We start from the raw sequence: 19,092 nt of genomic DNA, 5'->3' as shown, positions 1-19,092 counted from the left end.
CAGGGCAGTGCCAACCATGGGGATGTGAGGCATGACCCAGCCAGTGTGGGTAGGGGGTGCTGCCTGCCTGCCCTGTGCAGGCTTTAGCTTGGTCCTCCCAACCCCTGCCGAGGTCCACACTATGACTCCTCTTTACAGTGAGAAAACAGGCATGGCTCCACCCACGGGGCTGGGTTGAAAGCGCAGGTCTGAGGCCAGCCACACACTATAGGGAGAAGACAGACCTGCCTGGGCTGCAGCCAGTGGAGCAGGGACTGCTCTGTGCCATGATGGGCCCAGATAGGAAGAGGACACATGCCAGGCAGTGTCCTCTCAGGCACTCCACCTAATGTCGGACCCAAATAGCAGCATCCGATGCTGGGCCACCACAGGCTGCTGCTGCACGCCGCCCAGCCTGCCCCACACCCAGCAGGTGCCACAGCCCCGTGCAGCACTAGCAGAGGCCGTGACAATCAGCGACTGGCCTGGGAAGATACCCTGGAGTCCACCCGGGCCAGAGAGCAAGGGCTGCACTTATGTGTGTGTGTGTGCCTGAAGACGTGCAGGTGCAGTGCACATGTGTTGTGCACATGCGTGTGCATGTCCTGAGTGCTGTGCAACGTGGGCCCTCCCCACAGGGCAGCAGGGTCAGGCAAAGATCAGGTCCCTAGACCACCTTTTCTGTAAGCCCAGAGCCCCTGCTCTGCCCCACCCCTGAAACATTGCTGGTCTCCCCGGCTCCTCTGGGTATAGCTCCTCTACCTCCAAGCCTAGTGTCAAAGGCCCCCAGGCCAGGCCAGGGAAGGCTGGTCCCTGGGCACCCAGAGGCTAAGTAGGATCTACCATCCCACCCACCAGGGCCCCTGCACACTTGGTGCTGACCCAGCTGTGGCAGCCTATTTGTTTACGGCCTTTCCTCTCTTTTGCATGCACCCTCCTGCAGGCCCAGCTGTGAGCCCTGTCCCCTGGGTCGGGGGGAGCACCTGCCACCATGGAGTGCCCAGGCCTGGTATGCAGCCAACCCAAGGGCTTCCAAAGCTTCCAGGCCTCGGACCCCAGTGGAGGAATGGTCCAGTCCCTCAAGGTGCACTGTTCCCACGCAGGCCGAGAGGCCACATCCCGTACCCCAGCCGCAGGCTGGAGGCCAGGCTGGCCAACGGTCTGCGGGCCTCCTGGTTGGTCTGCAGGGCTGTCCTCAGACTGCCCCCTGGGCTTGCAGATAGAGCCACCTGTGCAATGTTCCCAGCTGCTGACAGTGCCTTCCCAGGGCTGGAGAGAGAAGGTGTTTCTGTGCCTACTCCCCGGGGCACTGTCACCTCCAAGCCCCGCCCACAGGCAGCTGGAGACCCCAGGACCCTCTGGCAGAGACGTTGTGGGTGTTCCTCCTCCCCTCCAGGTGTGGGGTGGGTGCTGAGGGCTTGGGTACAGGCAGGTAACAAGGTCATGGTCAGTGCCAGGTCAGAGCCTGCCTTCTCAGGTCACTGTCAGCCGCAGAGCCTGGTGGTGTCAATCAGGATAACAGCATCCGACATGTGCAAACCTGTGGGGCCCAGGAGAGCAAGGATGGCCCCAGGGGCCCCGGGCTGGCAGGTGAAGACAGGCGAGGTTTTTGCTAAACAAATCCTGCCCCACCCCACCCCAACTCACCATATCTGGGGCCTGCCCGATTTGCCCACTTGCCATCCCTGCCAGAAGCTGCCACCTGCCATGCCAGGCCGGGCTCTCCTGGGCCTCTTGGCTCTCCTGGGCCTCAGGGCAGGTGCCCCATTGTGCCTGACCCAGCAGTTCAGGATGTCAGGGGACTACGTGCTGGGTGGGCTCTTCCCCGTTGGCTTGGCTGAGGGTGCTGGTCTCAGCAACAGGACACAGCCCAATGCCACAGTGTGCACCAGGTAGGGAGGACAGGGGTTGGGGGCAGGGGTGGCCAGGCTTGGGGTGGCTCAGGTCTGGTGTCCCCGAGTGGGGTCAAGGTTGTCGGCCACCTGCAGCTCTGCGTGGCCCCAGGTTCTCGTCCCTCGGCCTGCTCTGGGCGCTGGCGGTGCAGATGGCCGTGGAGGAGATCAACAATGGGTCCAGCCTGCTGCCTGGGCTGCGCCTGGGCTACGACTTCTTCGACACGTGCTCAGAGCCCATAATTGCCATGAAGCCCAGCCTCCTGTTCATGGCCAAGGCGGGCAGCAGCAACATCGCCGCCTACTGCGACTACACACAGTACCAGCCCCGTGTGCTGGCCGTCATCGGGCCCCACTCGTCTGAGCTCGCCCTTGTCACCAGCAAGTTCTTCAGCTTCTTCCTCATGCCTCAGGTGCGCCCCCACCTCTCCTGTCCCCCACCCCCACCGCCCTTCCCACGGGAGCCCCTTCGTCAGGAGGTGCCTCCTGGCCACTGCAGATCAGCTATGGCGCCAGCGCAGAACGGCTGAGCAACCGGGAGGAGTTCCCGTCCTTCTTCCGCACAGTGCCCAGCGACCGCGTGCAGGCGGCGGCCATGGTGGAGCTGCTGCAGGAGTTCCACTGGAACTGGGTGGCTGCTGTGGGCAGTGACGACGAGTATGGCCGGCAGGGCCTAAGCCTCTTCTCTGGCTTGGCCAACATGCGGGGCATCTGCATCGCACATGAGGGCCTGGTGCCCCTGCTCGGCACTGACAGCCGGAAGCTGGGCTCTGTGCACAGCCTGCTGCACCAGGTGAACCAGAGCAGTGTGCAGGTGGTGGTGCTGTTCTCCTCCACCCTTGCCGCCCGCACCCTCTTCAGCCTCAGCATCCGCTGGGGGCTCTTGCCCAAGGTGTGGGTGGCCAGTGAGGCCTGGCTAACCTCAGAACTGGTCATGACGCTGCCCGGCATGGCCCAGGTGGGCACCGTGCTCGGCTTCCTGCACCAGGGTGCCCTGATGCCTGACTTCTCGTCATACGTGCAGACCCGCCTGGCCCTAGCCGCTGACCCTGCCTTCTGCGCCTCACTGAACACCAAGCACCCACCCCTGGAGGGGCACGTGGTGGGGCCGCGCTGCCCCCAGTGTGACCACATCACACTGGAGAATGTGTCCACCACACTGCTGCACCACCGGACCTTTGCCGCCTATGCAGCTGTATATGGCGTGGCCCAGGCCCTCCACAAAACGCTGCTCTGCAATGCCTCGGGCTGCTCCACGCCCAAGGAGCCTGTGCAGCCCTGGCAGGTGAGGGCATGGGAGCTGTGCAGGTCCCTGCACCTGCCCTGGGCCACTGGGCACCCCTGAGGAGAAGGGATGGCAGTGGGGGGTTCTGGGCTGGAGGCAGTTCCTGGTCCAGCCTGTCCCATCTGCTCCCACCTGCCTGCCAGCTCCTGGACAGCATGTACAACATGACCTTCCGAGCACGTGGCAAGGTGCTGCGGTTTGACACCACGGGGAACGTAGACATGGACTATGACCTGAAGCTGTGGGTGTGGCGGGGCCCGGTGCCCGAGTTGCGCACCGTGGGCACCTTCAGTGGCCGCCTGCAGCTCCAGCACTCCCGGATGTGCTGGCACACGCCAGGAAACAAGGTGAGCACCAGGCTGTGTCCCCAGCCGCACAGCAGCTCCCCCAAAGCCAGGAGCGAGCTCTGGCCTCACCTAGGGGGCAGCAGAAGGCTGTCCCCAGGTCTCAGGCAGGTGCCCTCAGCGGAGCCGAGCCTAAGCCGTGAGGCCCCCATGCCAGGAGCCCGTATCCCAGTGCTCGCGGGAGTGCGAGGAGGGCCAGGTGCGCCGTGTGAAGGGCTTCCACTCCTGCTGCTACGACTGTGTGGACTGCAAAGCGGGCAGCTACCGGCACAAGCCAGGTGAGCCCTCCCAGGTGAGCCCTCCCAGGTGAGCCACCCTCCCAGCGGGCCTGCACAAGCTGGGGCAGGAGTGGGAGAGGGGACCCACAGGGTCAGGAGCACACGGCTCAGAGGCGGTTCCACTTCTTAAGCCAACTCTGAGGCCAGAGGGGAGCCCATGCCTCTCAGTGTCTGTTCTCTCCTCCCACACCACAGATGACCTCCTCTGCACCCCATGTGACCAGGACCAGTGGTCCCCTGATCGGAGCACACGCTGCTTCCCCCGCAGGCCCAAGTTCCTGGCGTGGGGGGAGCCAGCCGTGCTGGCGCTGCTCGTGCTGCTGGGCCTGGCTCTCAGCCTGGCCCTGACGGCCCTGGGGCTCTTCGTCCAGCACAGGGACAGCCCGCTAGTTCGAGCCTCGGGTGGGCCACGGGCCTGCTTTGGCCTGGCCTGCCTGAGCCTCGTCTGCCTCGGCGTCCTCCTGTTCCCCGGCCGGCCCAGCCCCACCAGCTGCCTGGCCCAGCTGCTGTTGCTCCACCTCCCGCTCACTGGCTGCCTGAGCACACTCTTCCTGCAGGCGGCCGAGATCTTTGTGAAGTCAGAGCTGCCGACGAGCTGGGCGGATTGGCTGCATGGCCGCCTTCGGGGGCCCTGGGCCTGGCTGGTGGTGCTCCTCCCCATGCTGGCTGAGGCAGCACTATGTACCTGGTACCTGGTGGTCTTCCCACCAGAGGTGGTGACAGACTGGCAGGTGCTGCCCACGGAGGCACTGGTGCACTGCCGCGTGCACTCCTGGGTCAGCTTTGGCCTGGTGCATATCACCAACGCTGTGCTGGCCTTCCTCTGCTTCCTGGGCACCTTCCTGGTGCAGAGCCAGCCCGGCCGCTACAACAGTGCCCGTGGCCTCACCTTCGCTATGCTGGCCTACTTCCTCACGTGGATCTCCTTTGTGCCCCTCTTTGCCAACATGCACGTGGCCTACCAGCCCGCCGTGCAGATGGGCACCATCCTCCTCTGTGCCCTGGGCATCCTGGCCACATTCCACCTGCCCAAGTGCTACCTGCTGCTATGGCGGCCGGAGCTCAACACCCCCGAGTTCTTCCTGGGAGAGGGTCCGGGTGATGCCACAGGATGGGGTGGCAGTGCGGGTGGGGAGGAGACTCAGGGCAAAAATAAGTGACTCCTAACCTGGTGACCTCATCCCAGTGAACCCAGACCTAGCTAAGATGCCCCCAAACCAAGTCCCCATACAGCAATCTGCAAACTGTGGCCCGCCTCTGCTGAGACTCCCAGCTCTAGATTCTGACCTCAGGCTGGCTGCTGACACTGCACCAGGGCCTCAGCCCCGTGGGATCCCATCTCCTGGGACCTCAGAGTCAGGCTCTGTCCCCATCCAGGCCAAGCCCTAGCCAAGTGACCCAGCCCCACTATTTCAGAAACAGGCCCATGGAGGACTCCTCAAGCCCCTGCAGCCCATGCTGAAAGCTCAGAAAGCCCCACCAGACCACTTGAAGGCCAAGCTGGGCATGACTTGTCTGGCTGGGGCCAGCCTGGGGCCAGCCTGGGGCCCCCACCCAGCACCCACTCCAAGCATCACAGAAATGGGAGCTTGGTGGGTGGGCTGGGGCTGCCCGGACCCCTCTGCAGGGGTGCATGCCTGACCGTGCACTCCACTGCAGGACAGAGGTCTGCTCAGCGGGGAGGGGAGCTCCCAGTTTCCTTTTCTTCCTGGCCTGGCTGAGTAGGTAGAATGGGCTCAGCCCGCCACCAGCACCGTGGACAGAGCCCAGGAAGGGTAGTGGTGGGGGTCAGCACCAAGGCCAGCACCAGCCACCAGGACCCCTGGAGCCAAGGAGCCAGGAGCCAGCACCACGGACAGAAGACAGCCCGCCAGGACTTTGGGGGAGCCAGCACCGGGGACAGGGCCTTGTGGCTAAGCTGGGACAGCGAGGACAGCACTGGGCCCAGTGCTGAATCAGCGCTTAGCCAGGCCCTGGGGAGGCTGCACCACCCGTGTGCCCAGTCTCCTGAGGCAGCCTGGTGGGAGAGAGAGGACACAGGCCACACGTCGGTCCCATAAAATTAAATGCTTTTTAGTGTTTAAAATAGCATTTACACAGAAGCAGCTCTATTAACTATCTGAACAGACCTTCTGACTCGATACAGGATCTACAGCGCAGATGTGTGCAGGCCAGAGATGCCGGGAAGGAAGCAGTGTGCGTGGGTGGGCAGTCACCTGAGGACAGCGAGGAAGGGCGGGCTGGCTGCCCCCTCACCCCCAGACCCTGCCCCTGCAGCAGCTGTGTCCATCCCTGCCCCTCACCCCTCAGGGTCACGTCCCCCTCCCACCGGCTGAAACACACCCCTCTCCCATCTCTCCCCTTTGCCGACCCTCCCATACACTTTCAGACATGACCTGTGTCCCAGCATTTGCTCTGAGACCTGGCGTGGGGGGACATGCAAACTCTGCTCCAGCCAGGTTCAGGGAGACGGCTGACTTGGCTGCCACCTCCTCCAGAGCACACAGGCAGGCAATAAATAAATAAATTAGATCCTACTCTGGGCAGCCACACAGGGGCCTGGGGGTTGATTCTGCCCCCAAGAGTGTCCCCGAGCCTGGGCAAGATGGGCAGGGCCCACAAACTGGGTAAGGAGGGGGTCCAGGCCCAGCAGCCACCTCTTAGCTTGGTCTGGGGCCCTGTGCGCAGCTCTGTGGGCAAATAGGGGTCCCTAAGCCGCACATCAAGGGGAGCAGGTCAGACCCGCCTGAGCACAAGGCAATGGGTCCCCACCAGGGTCTGCATGGACACAAGCTGCTCTTTCCGGAAGTGGACAGGCTGCCGGGGCCAGATCATGGTGGTTCGGGCTGCCATCAACCCTTCCCCTCCAGCCTGCTCCCACCCTCTGTCCAGGCCCAAACCCCACAGCACAGCCCCTTGTGCGCGTGGAAGCACAGGCTGGCGTGACGCAGGACGGCCCCCACTAAGGCAAGCCCACACAAGCTCCAGGTGCAGCGCCCTCCTGCAGGGCCGGGCTGAAGGCACTCTCTCCTCGGTCACATGATGTCAACGAAGAACTCACAGGGGTTCCCCATGGCCTTCTGGAAAGACTGGCGGCTGCCTGTCAGCTCTGGGGGGACAGCAGCCAGCTCCCGAACAGGCGGCCCCCCAGGCGGCCCACCCACTACCGAGTAGGCCTTCGTCAGGGGGTGCAGTGGGGGGAGCCCCGGGGCAGCGGCCGAGGCCTGGCTGCGTGGGCTGCTGCCACAGCTGAGCTGGCTAGCCGGACGCTCCCGCCAGCCACTGCCACCCACCCCACTTGGTGCTGTGTGATCCGACTCGCTGCCGCTGCCCCCAGCTCCAGCCGCCCGGTGCTCCTTTTCTCGGCCCAGTGCCCGCCGGCTGCTCCCGCCGGCGCTCCGGGTGGACCCACTGCTTTTGCTTCCTGGGGTTGAGAAGTGGGGAGAGGACAGTCAGTCAGGCCCTGCCTCTTCCAGGACAACTGGCCATCGCCAGAGCAACCAGGGCCAGAACCTGGTGGCCCTGAGCTGGGGTGGGGGTGGGAGGGGGACAGCCATGCAGACACAAGGGTAGAGCCTGCCCCACCCAGAGAACTAAGAGTAGCTGCAGCAGGCAAGGCAGGGACAGTGGCAGGCAGGTGGGGATGCTCCAGGGCCAACTCGATGCCCCCACGCCTCACCCCAATGCCTGAACCGAGGGCCTGGTCTTGCAGCTGAGAAACCAAGGCACAAAGAAGGGCCTGTGTGCTTGGCACTCCGGTCAGCCATCCTGGGCTCCCCACCCAAAGACCCACCTTCCATCCGACCCCGGGGCCCTGGCCAGCTACTCAGCTCAGCCCCTGTCCTGGGTTCCCAGGAAGTGCTGTGAAGGCTAGCTGGCTGGGGACATGCCATGAGGGACACTGGGCAAGACCCTGGCTTACCGGCCCCAAGGGTCCATTCTGCTAGTCCTTCAGTCTAAGGCTTGCTCAGCACAAAGCAAGGGATAGCACGAGTTACACACCAGGTCCGACCTGGGCACCACACCTACCTACCAGGGCACGCCGCCACCAGTGGGGCCTGCCCAGGGTCACAGGCGGCCAACACAGCCTCCCCTCGGGAACTGCTGCCCTCCAACCCACTCTCCTGTCTCTTCCATCCCTTCTGGGTTGCTGGGCCGGCCGCCTGACCTCTCCCCAGACCCTATGGGCATGCACCCACTGGCCTCACAGACCCCCAGGCAGACTGAGGCTACTGTCCCAACAAGTCCCCTCCTCAGGGACGCCCCTCGACCTTCCCTCTCAGCTCCCCACACATCCCAGCATGGAGACATAGTTGTCTGTGAAAGTGTCCACCTCTGGCTCCCTGCGGGGCTGCCGTCACTGGAGGGAGGCGTCTGTCCTCTACTGTGTCCTCTCCCTCACCATCTCCTGGCCTCTTGCCTCAGCCACAGATGGAACATCGGCCCACCCCCCCAACCACTGAAGCCTCTGGGTTCCTTCTCCACATCCCCCTCAACACTCACCCCTTCCAGAAGAAGCCCACCCGGGCCAAGCACAGAGCAGGCAGGAGCACACAGGGCGGGGGGCGGGCACGCTGGGCAGGGCCAGGTGGTGGGGACGCAGGGAGCTGGGCGCCGGGCAGGCTCTCACCTTCACTCTGCTGACTCCCAGCACTGCCGCTGCCGTAGCTGAAGCTGGGGTCCTGGTATGCGGGCGGGAAGCAGGGCGGGGGCCCTGGGTACTGGTAGGGGTAACCCTGACCCAGGGGCCAGGGAGCGGCCGGGTGGGGCAGCGGGGCCAGCGTGTCCTGCTCTGAGGCCCCACTGGAGCCACTGTTGAGGTTCAGGGCCGCGAGATCTGGCAGGAGGGGAGGGTGGGTGAGAGTGGGCTGGGCAGGCCCTCCGGGCATCCCTGCCCCGCAGCCCCCAACTCACTGCTGCACAGGTCCCCGAAGACGTAGTAGCACTGCTCGGAGAAGGTGATCTTGTTCACGGTGTGCCGCAGGAAACCACGCTTCAGCATGCTGCTGGCGTACTTCCGCGCCTCCCGCCGCTCCTTGAAGCCCTCCACGTGTGTGTACAGCCAGTCCACCACATCCGCCCCTGCCCGCACGAAGAATCAGCACATGGCAGGGGTGCCCCACCCTGCCCTGCCCCCACTGCCAGGGAGCAGACCACTCACCGATGACGGCGTTGGCGATGGTGATCTTGAGCCACATACGGTCGCGGATCTCCAGGCCTGAGTCTGGCAGCTGCATGACCCGAACGATGGCGCCCATGTCACTCTTCACGGTCAGTGGCGCCTCTTCCAGCTCTGCAAGGCACGGCCCCCTCCTCAGCCCCAAGTGCTGACGGGCAGGGGGCGGGCTCGGGAGGGACCCTAGGCCCCGCCTGCTGCACCCCCGGCTCTGGGCAGCATGCGGCCGGGGAGCCCAGGCCCTGAAGCCCAGTGACTGTGGGGTCCAACCCCACCACTCGATGGACCCCACAGGGTCTGGGGGTGGGCGTGGCGGGGACTGGACCTTCGTCTGCTACTCCTGCAGATGCTTCATCAGGATCTTGGGCCCAAACCAAGGCGAGACAACCCCCATGCAGACCAGACCCCACAGGGGACCGGGCCTCTTGCACTGCCCTCCTCTGCCAGCTCAGGGCTGTTAGTCGTGTTAGCGGCAGGAAAGCAGGGTGGGGCCACGTGTGCACCCGCCTCTCCCCAGCCCTGCCACAGCAGACAGTGGATGGCCAGGCAGGGCCCTGGGGGCTGGCCTGGCCCCTCCAGGCACTTTTAACTCCCGCCACATAGACAGCAAACTGGGAGGGTGTGCGTGAGGGTGCACACGTGTGGCGGTGCCGGGTCAGACACGCGTGTCAGCACCGCATCCGTGCAGGTGGACCTGGCACAGCACTGGAGGCTGGGGCGGCCAGCGGGTGGGACCGCACTGGCGGGCACCTCGGCCAGGCCTGTGGCCCCAGTGCCTCAATTCCCTGATCTCATGAGCTGCCACTTACGTGCAGCGCCGGGCACAGAGCTGGTTAGTGAGGAGGAGCTGGTGCGCGAGACGGCGCTGGAGCAGGGGCTCGTACCGTAGCGGGGCAGGGCTCCAGTCAGCGCCGCTGTGTGGGACAGCCAGGCGGCTGGGTCGATGGGCCGAACTGGGTCAGCTGGGTGGCCACCGCGTGGCAGCAGACAGACAGACGAATGGACAGACGCATGGACGGTGAGGGAGAAGCAGAGCACAGGGGCACAGAGGAGAGAGACCCTTCAGGCTGGGCTGGCGCCCCGACCCCAGCCCCACCAGCCCCGTGGGCTCACTCACCCCTTGGGATGGTGAAGTAGCTCCGGGGGGTCGGGTCCCAGCACTTAGCCACCGTGAGGCTGATGGGCCTGCGGGGTGGGGCGCGGCAGGTCACACAGGTGAGGCCTCACGTGCTCCCCCACCAACCCGCATCCCCCGTGCCTCACCCTGTCTGGGACACGATCTCCCGCAGCATCCGCACGGCGTCGTCATTGCTCATGTTCTCAAAGTTGACGTCATTCACCTGGGGGATGAGGGGTTCAGCACGGTGGGGTGGGGGTGCTGACCTCTGGGCCCCCCAGCAGCTCCCTGCAACCTCGCACCTGCAGCAGCATGTCACCAGGCTCGATGCGGCCATCGGCGGCCACAGCCCCGCCCTTCATGATGGAGCCGATGTAGATGCCGCCGTCGCCCCGGTCGTTGCTCTGGCCCACAATGCTGATGCCCAAGAAGTGGTGCCTCTCTACAGGGGGCAGGAGATGAGCAGGCACCCCATCCAGGGACCCCCTCCCAGGGACCCCAGCACACAGGGACCCCCCCGCGCCCAGAGACCCCAGCACACAGGGACCCCCACGCCCAGGGACCCCTGCCCTGCTGAGTGGCCCCCACCCCACTGAGGTCTCACCCATGTTGAGCGTGACGGTGATGATATTCAGGGACATAGTGGAGTCTGTGATGCTGCTGAAGGAGGAGGCCTGGGGAGGGGCGCCAGGAGAGGGACTGTGAGCAGGGGCTGCACGAAGCCCAGACCCCCCGCACCAGCCACCACCTACACGGTCCGTCTGCCGCATGCGCTGCTTCCGCCGCCGGCGCTTGTGCTTCCGGATGAGCCGGGAGGAGGTGCTCTGCTCCGTGGAGCTGCTCAGCCTAGGGGGCAGGTAGGTGAGGGGCCAGGCTGGAGGCTGCAGGGCTGAGGGAGGGCAGAGAACGGGGTGCCCCCGCCCCCTTCACACTGTCGAGGACACTGAAGCCTGAGCAGTCAGGGCAGGATGGGAGGCAGGAGGGTCGGGCGGGGCCGACCCCAGGAGACACAGGGCCTGGATGGGGTTTGCTCAGAAGGCTCAGCTCCTGGTTAGACACACCCCCACGGTGCACACATGACACACACAAACCCCACACCTATATGGATTGCTACTCTCTGGCACACATGGAGATACAAACACCACGTTGGCTAGCATGGCCACCTGCACATGCACACACTCATGTGTGCACAAAGTGCACTTGGCCAGACACACAGGCATGCACACACATTTACACACAGCTATGTACACACACATCTATGTACACACACCCATGCATACATACCCATACACACAACCCACGTCCACACAAACATGCACAAACACCTGTAACACCCGTGCACGCACACAGTCCACGCACACACACATGTGCACAACACACCCACAGGCACACACAAGTCCACGTGTGCATGCACACGTGCACACACATACATGCTCATGTGCATGACACACCCACACACACATGCGCGCGCGCACGCCTGCGCACCGACTTGTGTTGTCATCCTCGTCTGAGTCGATGAAGCTGCTGGACTCGAGTTCACTGCTCAGCACAGTGGACGTGCTGTCAGGGGGCAGCCCTAGGTCCCGCCGCCGGTCCCCCCTAAGGTGCCCGTTGGTCCGGGTGGCTGTAGGGACAGCAGGGAGGGAAGCTGGCCATGGGGTCCACTGGAGGTCTCAGGCAATCTGTGTGGCCTCGAGTACTATTGACCAAGGAGCTGGTAGGGTCTCTACGGTGGTGCTGAGGGGACACTGGGGTCCCAGGCAGTGGGGCCTGGGGCCTCTGCCCAGGGACCCCACTGGTGGAGGGCAGTACCCCAGTGTCAGCAGGGACCTGGGGTGTACCACAGGGCCCCAGGGAGGTCTGGGGTATGGCCTTGTTACCCTCTTCACGGTTCCGGCGTCGGACTCGCTCCCGCCGGTGGCTGACCATGGACTCTGTGCTGGTCTCGTTGTCCATCCCATCACGGCTGCTGGCCACATTTGGGCTGTGCCAACAAGAGGAGGGTGGGCTGGGGCAGGCGGGCCAACAGCACCTCAGACACCATCAGCTCCTCACCTCCCTTCACCCAGTGGAACCCTGACCCTCACCTCTCTGCCCCTCCTCTGCTGACCAGCTCCTACTGACCGTGGGTCCCTGCTCAGCTGCCCCCCCTCCCCACCAGGGGCCTGGCAGGCAGCAGGCCCCTCAGGACCACTGGGCTCAGCACCCCCCAGAGTCCTTACTGGAAGGAGGGGGGCCGGGAGTCCCCGATGCCGCCTGTCCGCTCAAGAGGCGGGGGCAGGTCTGCGTGACCGTCAGTGCCCTGAGACCCTGCGTCTGAGTGTGCGCCCTCGGCCAGCACGAGCTGTGGAGGGGAGTAAGAGCTCAGGGATTCCCATGGCCTCCAGGCCACCCCCAGCAGGGCGCCTAGGGCACAGGTGACCAGCCTCCTCCCACCCACCGCCCACACCCGCTCGTCCAAGCCCAGCTCTCCCCTCTGCAACACAGGGACCACCCCTACCCCGGCTGAGCAGCCTCTGCCAACGTCCCACACACTCACCCAGGAGACCACACGGCCGTTGAAACAAGGCAGCTTGGCATTATCATCGGAGATCTCCTCCTTCACCACCCTGCCGGCAGACGCGGCCGTGAGACCACCCAAACTGGAGCTGGCTCCCACCAGTGGGCTCCAGGGGTAAGACCCCCCCACTCCACCCCTGCCCAGGGCACGTGCCACATGCCCAGATATCAGTCTATGTGGATGCCCCTGCCTAGCACATTCTCTTCCTGGGGACACTTATCATCCTCCTGAGGACACTTCTCAGGGCCCAGGTCCAAGGGGGTCCAGACCCCAACCCTCTGGCACTGGGAGGGGCACCATCTATAGCACCCTATAACATCTACCTTGTCTGTGGCCCCATGGAGTGTGGGTCTGTGAGGGTGAGGTCTGTCTGGCTCCTTCCCTGCAACCCCCTCTGCCCAGAACAGGGCCTGGCTCACAGCACAGAAGTGAGGGAGATCAGACTCCAGATACACAGGCAGGTCAAGATGGCAGGGCACACAGACCCCCCACACACATATACACCCCCACTTCAAAGGCAGGCCACCACCCTCCAGGCCCATCTGCTTGGCCAGGGAGACAAGCAGCTCCCCGCTGGCTGCAGCAGCCCAACTCAAGACCTGGGAAGGCACAGAGCCGGCTGGGCCCACTGAGAAGTCTCAGCCCCCCAAAGTCAGCGAGTCCCAGTAGCTGCTCCCACTACCCAGCAACCAGCCCACTGGCCTGCGTCTTAGTGCTGCCCAGAGTCAGGTGGGCTTGGGCTTTACAGAAGGCAGAACACAGAGAGCCGGGGCAATGATGAGCCTGGGGTCGGAAACAGGTCGGGGGAGTCTAGGTGTCAGGTTCAAAGGGGTGAGGAGGGCAGCAGCCACCATAGCTTGGTGGAGAGAAGCTGTGGGGCAGGGCAGGCAGTGGCTGTGGCCCAGACACGCCCCACACTGTGGCCTCCTGGAGGCCCAGGGAGCAGGGCAGGCTCTGCAGCAGGAGGCAGCCCCCACGGCCCGGCCCCCAGAGTCCAGCCCTGCCCAGCACAGTGGGATTTCCATGCCCAGGACTTGAGCCCAGTGGAGAAATGGGAGCCAGGAGACTCAGCAGGAAGCAGCCTCATGGCCTGCTGGGCCTGGACGCCTCAACTTGGCCAGTCCTGGGCAGCAGCTGGTGGCAGGAGGCCCCCAGGGAGCTGGACCCCACACTCCCACCAAGGGAGCAAGGCCCTGGTCCACCCCATGCACCAGGAGGGGACCCCAGATCTCAGGGAAGAGTGGACAGAGGAGACAGGGCCGGCTTGGGAGGGAGGAGGCACCCAGCCAGGGTCCTGCGGCAGCCCCCCCAGACACTTCCCAGGGCCAGCCATATACGCACAGATGAGGTGAATGCCCCCAAAGGACAGAAAGGGTCATTTCTCAGGACCCTCCTCTCCCCACTGAGGAGCCAACCCCATGTCTGCTGCCCTCATTCATGCGCCACAGCCCTGCAGAGCTGAGCTTCCAGGCGAGGCTGTGACCTGGCCCAGGTCTCGGCTAAGGAGGCCACGTGGGGGGCTGTCACCACAGGAAGACCCAGGGCTGCTGGCTGCAGCTGACAGACAGAGGCCCTCCCAGGGGCCGAGGGGACGGAGAGCACCGTCTCCGAGTGGCTGCAGCAACAGAAACCAGGGAAGGACCTGGTTCCCGCCTCACAGCCCAACTGGCCTGGCCAACAGCCTCCCAGCCACACCCAAGGCCCAGCCCTTTTTGACTCACTCACAGGGAGGCAGATGAGCACCCCTGGCCCCCACTGCAGGGCCCGCCAGGTTCCACCAGAGGCAGACACCCAGGCTTGGGGGCCCAGGAGCTCCCCAAGCCCCACTGCCCACGGTGCCAGAGCCTCGATGACCCATCACCCAGGGCTGCCCGAGGCCTCTGCACCCCCACCCCTGCGTGGACACCCTTCCCAGGGCTCACAGGCCCTGCCTCCCTGGGCTTTCTCAGCCTGAGGAGCCCAAGTCCTCCAACCTGCGCGGCAGAGCATTCTGGCTTCCGCCTGGGGGTCAGGGCACTGGGGGCACCATAGGCCCCAGCTCAGCTAGGCCAGGACACTAGGGAGGGAGGGGGTAGATGCCAGGGCTCCTAGGACAAATGGCATGGGTGCTCTCCTTGGGGTGTACGATGCTGCCCACTGGTGGTCAGCACCATCTCCCAGGAGCCCCAGGGCAGGGACAAGGTTGGGGGTGGGGATGGGGGTGGGAGTGGGAGAGGCCTCCACCAAGCACAGAAACGCTTCCAAACAGCCCCGGGGCCACCTCCTGGGCCGGGTCTTGCTGAGTGGGAGAGCAGACCTCATGAGCAGTCTCCACCAGCCTTAGGGGCAGCCTCCTAGGGGCACCCCCGTTGGCATCTCGCTCCTAACCTCAGAATTCCTAGCAAGATCCCAGTTAACCTAGAACTGTGGCTGCCCAGCCCCGCCCGCCACCCCCGCAGACTCGCCCAGGCGAGGAATCTGCTCAGAGCAGGGCCCTTGAAGCAAGTGCAGCCACGGGCCAGGAGGACCCACAGGGCTCCCAGAGGCCACAGCACGCCACAGGCCAGCCCTTCCCAGTGGGACGGCCCCAATTGCATCCCCAGAGGCACCAGATCGCCCCGTCCTCCACCTCGAAGCAGGAAGTTGGCAGAGTGCACTGGGTGTGACGGGGGAGGAAGGGCTGTCCCTGGGCCCTCAGAGTCCCCTGCGTGCCCCTAAGAGTCGGGGTCCTCAGCTCCTACTGAGCCTTCACCTGTCCCCTCACGGCCTCCTGACCCCAGAGCTGGCCACTCCTCGTCCAGCCTGTCCACAGGTGGTCCTGAGCCCCCCAGGCTCTGCAGGCTCCAGGGCGAGGGGGGTCCCAGTCCTCCAGGCCCCCACAAGCTCCAGGGGATGACCTGTCTGGACTCTCCCAACACCGCGGGGGGCACTGACCCCAGACGGCACCTGTGGAGGGGAAAGTGGGAGCTCACCCAGCCAGTCCGGACCAGGCCAAGTGCCCACCCCCGCCCCGCAGCCCTCACACCATGCCACTGAGGGCCACGGGCAGGTGGCCTCAGAGACTGGAGCTCCTGGCCCAGACATGGAGGAGCTGGGGCCTCTGCCAGGCAGAAGAGCTAAGTGTCCCATCTGGCCAGGCCTGGAAGCAGCAAGGTGGCCCTGGCAGCGGGGAGACTGTGGGCACAACACCCCAACTTCTGCCTCACAGCCGGGAGGCCAGGCCAGGCCCTCCTGCACTGCTGCCCCCCAAATGCCACAGGCCCAGAGACCTCCCCAGCTCTGCTGGGTCAGAATAGCCATGACCTGCATGAGAAAAGCAGGATGTGAACGCAGGAACCCCCACACTTGGCCAAAGATGCCTGTGGGCCATGGCCACACCTCAGACTCCCCCTTCTCTTACTAGGTGGCCAGCTATGGCCAGGAACAGAGGCTTGAGGAACTCAGAGCCCATCCCACAGAGGGATGGGCGGCTGGGGTAGGAGGCCCCCAATCTGAGGCCACCCCTCTCATGGGGGAGGCCACTGCCCCAGCCAAGTCAGGACCTCCTCTCCCTTCCCCCAATCTCCAGCTACATCCCTAGTACCCAGGGTGACCCTTCAGTTCATGTTTACACTAAAGTGTGAGTGACTGATCAGCTCATCCCAGAGGGAATTTATTCTACTGAACAAATGATTCTACAGAATAAACAGAGCTTAGAGCTCTGCAGGGAAATCTCAGGGGAGGGGAGAAAGGAGGCAGTTGATAGTGGTCCTCTCCCAGGTCCCTGAGGCCACTAGCCAGAGGTCTGGGGAGGAGGTAAGCTGAGCCTCCCCATTCTGTCTGCCCACTGTGCTTCCAGCGTCACCCCAATCCATCCCCCTGTGCCAGCCCAGCCTCAGTGGCTGCCCCCTACCCAGTCCAGTTCCTTCCCCCATCCCAGCCATTCCCAGGCCTGCCTAGACCACCAAAAGAACTCCTAGTCCTGCTTCAAGACCCAGATCTGGGACAGCCTAGTAGCGCAGCAGTTAAGTGCGCACATTCCACTTCGGTGGCCTGGGGTTCGCCGGTTCAGATCCTGGGTTCGGACATGGCACCGCTTGTTACACCATGCTGTGGTAGGCGTCCCACGTATAAAGTAGAGGAAGATGGGCATGGGTGTTAGCTCAGGGCCAGTCTTCCTCAGCAAAAAGAGGAGGATTGGCAGCAGTTAGCTCAGAGCTAATCTTCCTCAAAAAAAAAAAGAAAAAGACCCAGATCTGCCTACCTACCCACCTCCTAGGCCAAGGCACCCACGGGTCCTACAAATCCAACAGACCCAGCCTCTGCTGGGAGTGCATGTGGGGTGTGGGTTTCTGCAGCTTACGGGCAGCCCGCAGAGGCTATCAGATACAGGAGCAGGTGGCAGGCCCCTCAAGATGCATGCCACAGCATGGCGCGAGAGCAGCAACCTGTGGGGCTGGGCGCACACCTGGCCACACACTGCTGGCTTGAGTTTGTGGCAGGGAGCACTTGCAATGTTGGTAATTTTTGTTAAAATAATAAACTAAGTTGAAAACAAAAACACCCTTTCACACAGCCGATGCTCACAGCCAAAGCAACCCGAACTCAGAGGAGTCGAGACTGAGACGGCCCAGGGAGGGCAAGGGAGGCGACCAGACCAGACTCCCTACAACACCCATGCCGAGAAGCCCGCCTGGTGGCAGCTCCTGAGCTGAGCTGGCAGGAAGGCCAGCCAGGCAGGGCCGGGGGCGCCCGGCCTTCTGAGGCGGCCAAGGACACACCCTCCTCTCTCTGCCTCTCCCTGGTGGCAGGCCCAGGAGAGTCCAGTTGTCCAAACGTCTCTCAGGCCCCCCTGAAAACCACAGAGTGGCCCCAGCTTGACCTGACCTGGCGCTGCCCAGGGCCTGTGCAAACCACAGAATCCAGGAAACGCCTCAATGTCAAAGTCCTGAGACGCAGCCACACACAAGGACATGGCTGCCCGAGGGTGGCCGGGCACACCTGCTAGGCCCACGAGGCCTCTGGGCCCCCCCAGCATTGCCGAGCCAGGGACTCAGGTTACCTGAGGCTCTGCTGGGTCAGGCCTCGCGCAGACAGCCAGCCTCCTGCTCACTGTCCCACAGGCCCAGCCTCGTGCAAGTGGGGAGTCCCCTCAGCTGAGACGGCCACCACTAAGGCCGGAAGGGGGGACACTAAGCCAGAGGCTGCCTTGAGTCAACGGAGGGACTGGGCTGCTCTCAGGAAGCCCAGTGCTGTGTGGTTCAGCAGGGACAGAGGCCCAGCGGTCAGCAACCCCAGGGCAAGGGTGGGCGGAAAGATGCCCCATGGTCCCCAGTGACCCTTGACCTCTGCCCTGTCCTCAGGACTCTGGAGGAGGAGGAGGGAGCTAAGGGGAGGTCGTCTTGAGCCTCTGGAAACTTCTGCAGACCCCAGCAGACAGATCTGTGCCGCTGCTCCAGATCACCTGGTTTCCTCCAGGCTTCCTAGGGGACCCTGCCCCCACGCCCCCTTCCCGGGACACTCTGACACTCCTTTGACCTCAGGCCCCCTGAATCACAAGCCCTCCAGGCAGGCCTTGAGCACAGAAGGCGGGCAGCAGGACCCTGAGTCTGACTGGTGCCATGGTGGGACTTTGGAGTCTCCCTGCCCTGGGCCACGGACCTTGACCCGCAGGTCACATACACTCAGGCACACAGGACTCGGCCCAGGGTGGGCAGAGAAGCCAAGACCCTCCTCTGCCCACCGTCCAGAGCTCTCAGGCTGCTGGGCAGGCAGCTCAGGGCACAGCCTGGCAGGACATACACCACACCGGGGCGCCGAGGCACTCAGGATCCCAAGGCCCTGCCCGGGCGCAGGCAGGTGCCCCCATGCCCGCGCCCAGGCCCCGCGGCCCACTGACCCGAAGTCCTGGTCCATGGACTTGAAGAAGAATTTGTAGGCGTGCACGGGCCGGTTGCTGAGCACGTTCTTGAAGTCGGCCAGCGTGACGCGCTCGGGCGCCACGGGCAGCTTGACCAGGTACGGCGTCTCCTCCTCGTCCATGTGATAGATGATCTTGGTCTCCGCCATGGCGCGGCGCTCAGGCCCGGCCCGGGGCTCGGACGCGGGTGCCTCCCCGCCGCCGGCCTGCGCCCCGCCCGCCCGCCGCTCCCGGCCCGGTCGCGACCAGGCCCCCGGCGCCCCCGCCCGGCCGCCCCGGCCCTGCCCGCCCCGCCGCCCCGACTTCGCTCGCGCCCCGGCTGCCGCCCCGCGGCCCGCGGCCGCCCATTCGCTCCGGCCGGGGACGCAAGCAGGGAGGGCGCGCGAGGCCCGACCGCGTCCGAGCACCCCGCCGCCGCCGCCGCCCCCTTGGGCCGCGCAGTTAAAGGGACCGCCCGGCCCGGGGCTGAGCGCGCGGCCCGCCGGGGGGCGCCCGAGAGCGCGGCGGGGCCTGACGTCACCGGGACCTGCGGCAGGGCGGGCGGCGCTGCGCACGCGCAGGCCGGCGGGGGCGGGGCGCGCGC

The 19,092-nt window shown here is 64.8% G+C and overlaps 2 protein-coding genes across 7 annotated transcripts; one reads left to right on the top strand and one right to left on the bottom strand.

The window, feature by feature from the left end:
• Window positions 1-75: 75 nt before the first annotated feature.
• TAS1R3 (taste 1 receptor member 3) lies at window positions 76-5,869 on the top strand. Its single transcript, XM_070611193.1, has 6 exons — window positions 76-1,871; window positions 1,984-2,284; window positions 2,371-3,156; window positions 3,300-3,503; window positions 3,658-3,778; window positions 3,974-5,869. The coding sequence occupies exons 1-6, from the start codon at window positions 907-909 to the stop codon at window positions 4,936-4,938; spliced, it is 3,342 nt and encodes a 1,113-aa protein (XP_070467294.1). The 5' UTR covers window positions 76-906; the 3' UTR covers window positions 4,939-5,869.
• Window positions 5,831-18,756, bottom strand: DVL1 (dishevelled segment polarity protein 1). Of its 6 annotated transcripts, none has more exons than XM_008509738.2 (16): window positions 18,489-18,756; window positions 12,611-12,680; window positions 12,294-12,415; window positions 11,952-12,055; window positions 11,557-11,695; window positions 10,824-10,917; window positions 10,676-10,745; window positions 10,374-10,513; window positions 10,218-10,294; window positions 10,072-10,139; window positions 9,764-9,916; window positions 8,940-9,071; window positions 8,693-8,860; window positions 8,409-8,615; window positions 7,701-7,740; window positions 5,831-7,202 (listed from the first exon to the last, which is right to left on the bottom strand). In XM_008509738.2, the coding sequence occupies exons 1-15, from the start codon at window positions 18,656-18,658 to the stop codon at window positions 7,730-7,732; spliced, it is 1,725 nt and encodes a 574-aa protein (XP_008507960.1). In that variant the 5' UTR covers window positions 18,659-18,756; the 3' UTR covers window positions 5,831-7,202; window positions 7,701-7,729. The 6 variants fall into 6 exon arrangements, with proteins under 6 accessions (XP_008507960.1, XP_070467307.1, XP_070467308.1 ...); XM_070611206.1 differs by having other exon boundaries at window positions 9,839-9,916; window positions 18,489-18,755; XM_070611207.1 differs by lacking the exon at window positions 7,701-7,740 and adding an exon at window positions 15,363-15,556 and having other exon boundaries at window positions 18,489-18,644.
• Between the last annotated feature and the right edge of the window lie 336 nt (window positions 18,757-19,092).

This window comes from Equus przewalskii, chromosome 2 (genome assembly GCF_037783145.1).
Source record: "Equus przewalskii isolate Varuska chromosome 2, EquPr2, whole genome shotgun sequence".
Lineage (NCBI taxonomy): Eukaryota > Metazoa > Chordata > Mammalia > Perissodactyla > Equidae > Equus > Equus przewalskii.
The sequence above is the reverse complement of the archived record's forward strand: the minus strand, read 5'-3'. Positions and strand labels throughout refer to the sequence as shown.

Excerpts from the sequence above, each read along its gene's own strand:
- TAS1R3 (XM_070611193.1), top strand. The coding sequence starts at position 907 with ATGCACCCTCCTGCAGGCCCAGCTGTGAGCCCTGTCCCCTGGGTCGGG. Across the intron at positions 3,157-3,299 it reads AGCCTGTGCAGCCCTGGCAG|CTCCTGGACAGCATGTACAA; the intron begins GTGAGGGCATGG and ends CCTGCCTGCCAG. Across the intron at positions 3,779-3,973 it reads CAGCTACCGGCACAAGCCAG|ATGACCTCCTCTGCACCCCA; the intron begins GTGAGCCCTCCC and ends CCCACACCACAG.
- DVL1 (XM_008509736.2), bottom strand. The coding sequence starts at position 18,658 with ATGGCGGAGACCAAGATCATCTATCACATGGACGAGGAGGAGACGCCG. Across the intron at positions 11,696-11,951 it reads ACGCCGGAACCGTGAAGAGG|CCACCCGGACCAACGGGCAC; the intron begins GTAACAAGGCCA and ends CTGTCCCTACAG. Across the intron at positions 7,203-8,408 it reads TGGGAGTCAGCAGAGTGAAG|GAAGCAAAAGCAGTGGGTCC; the intron begins GTGAGAGCCTGC and ends TCTCAACCCCAG.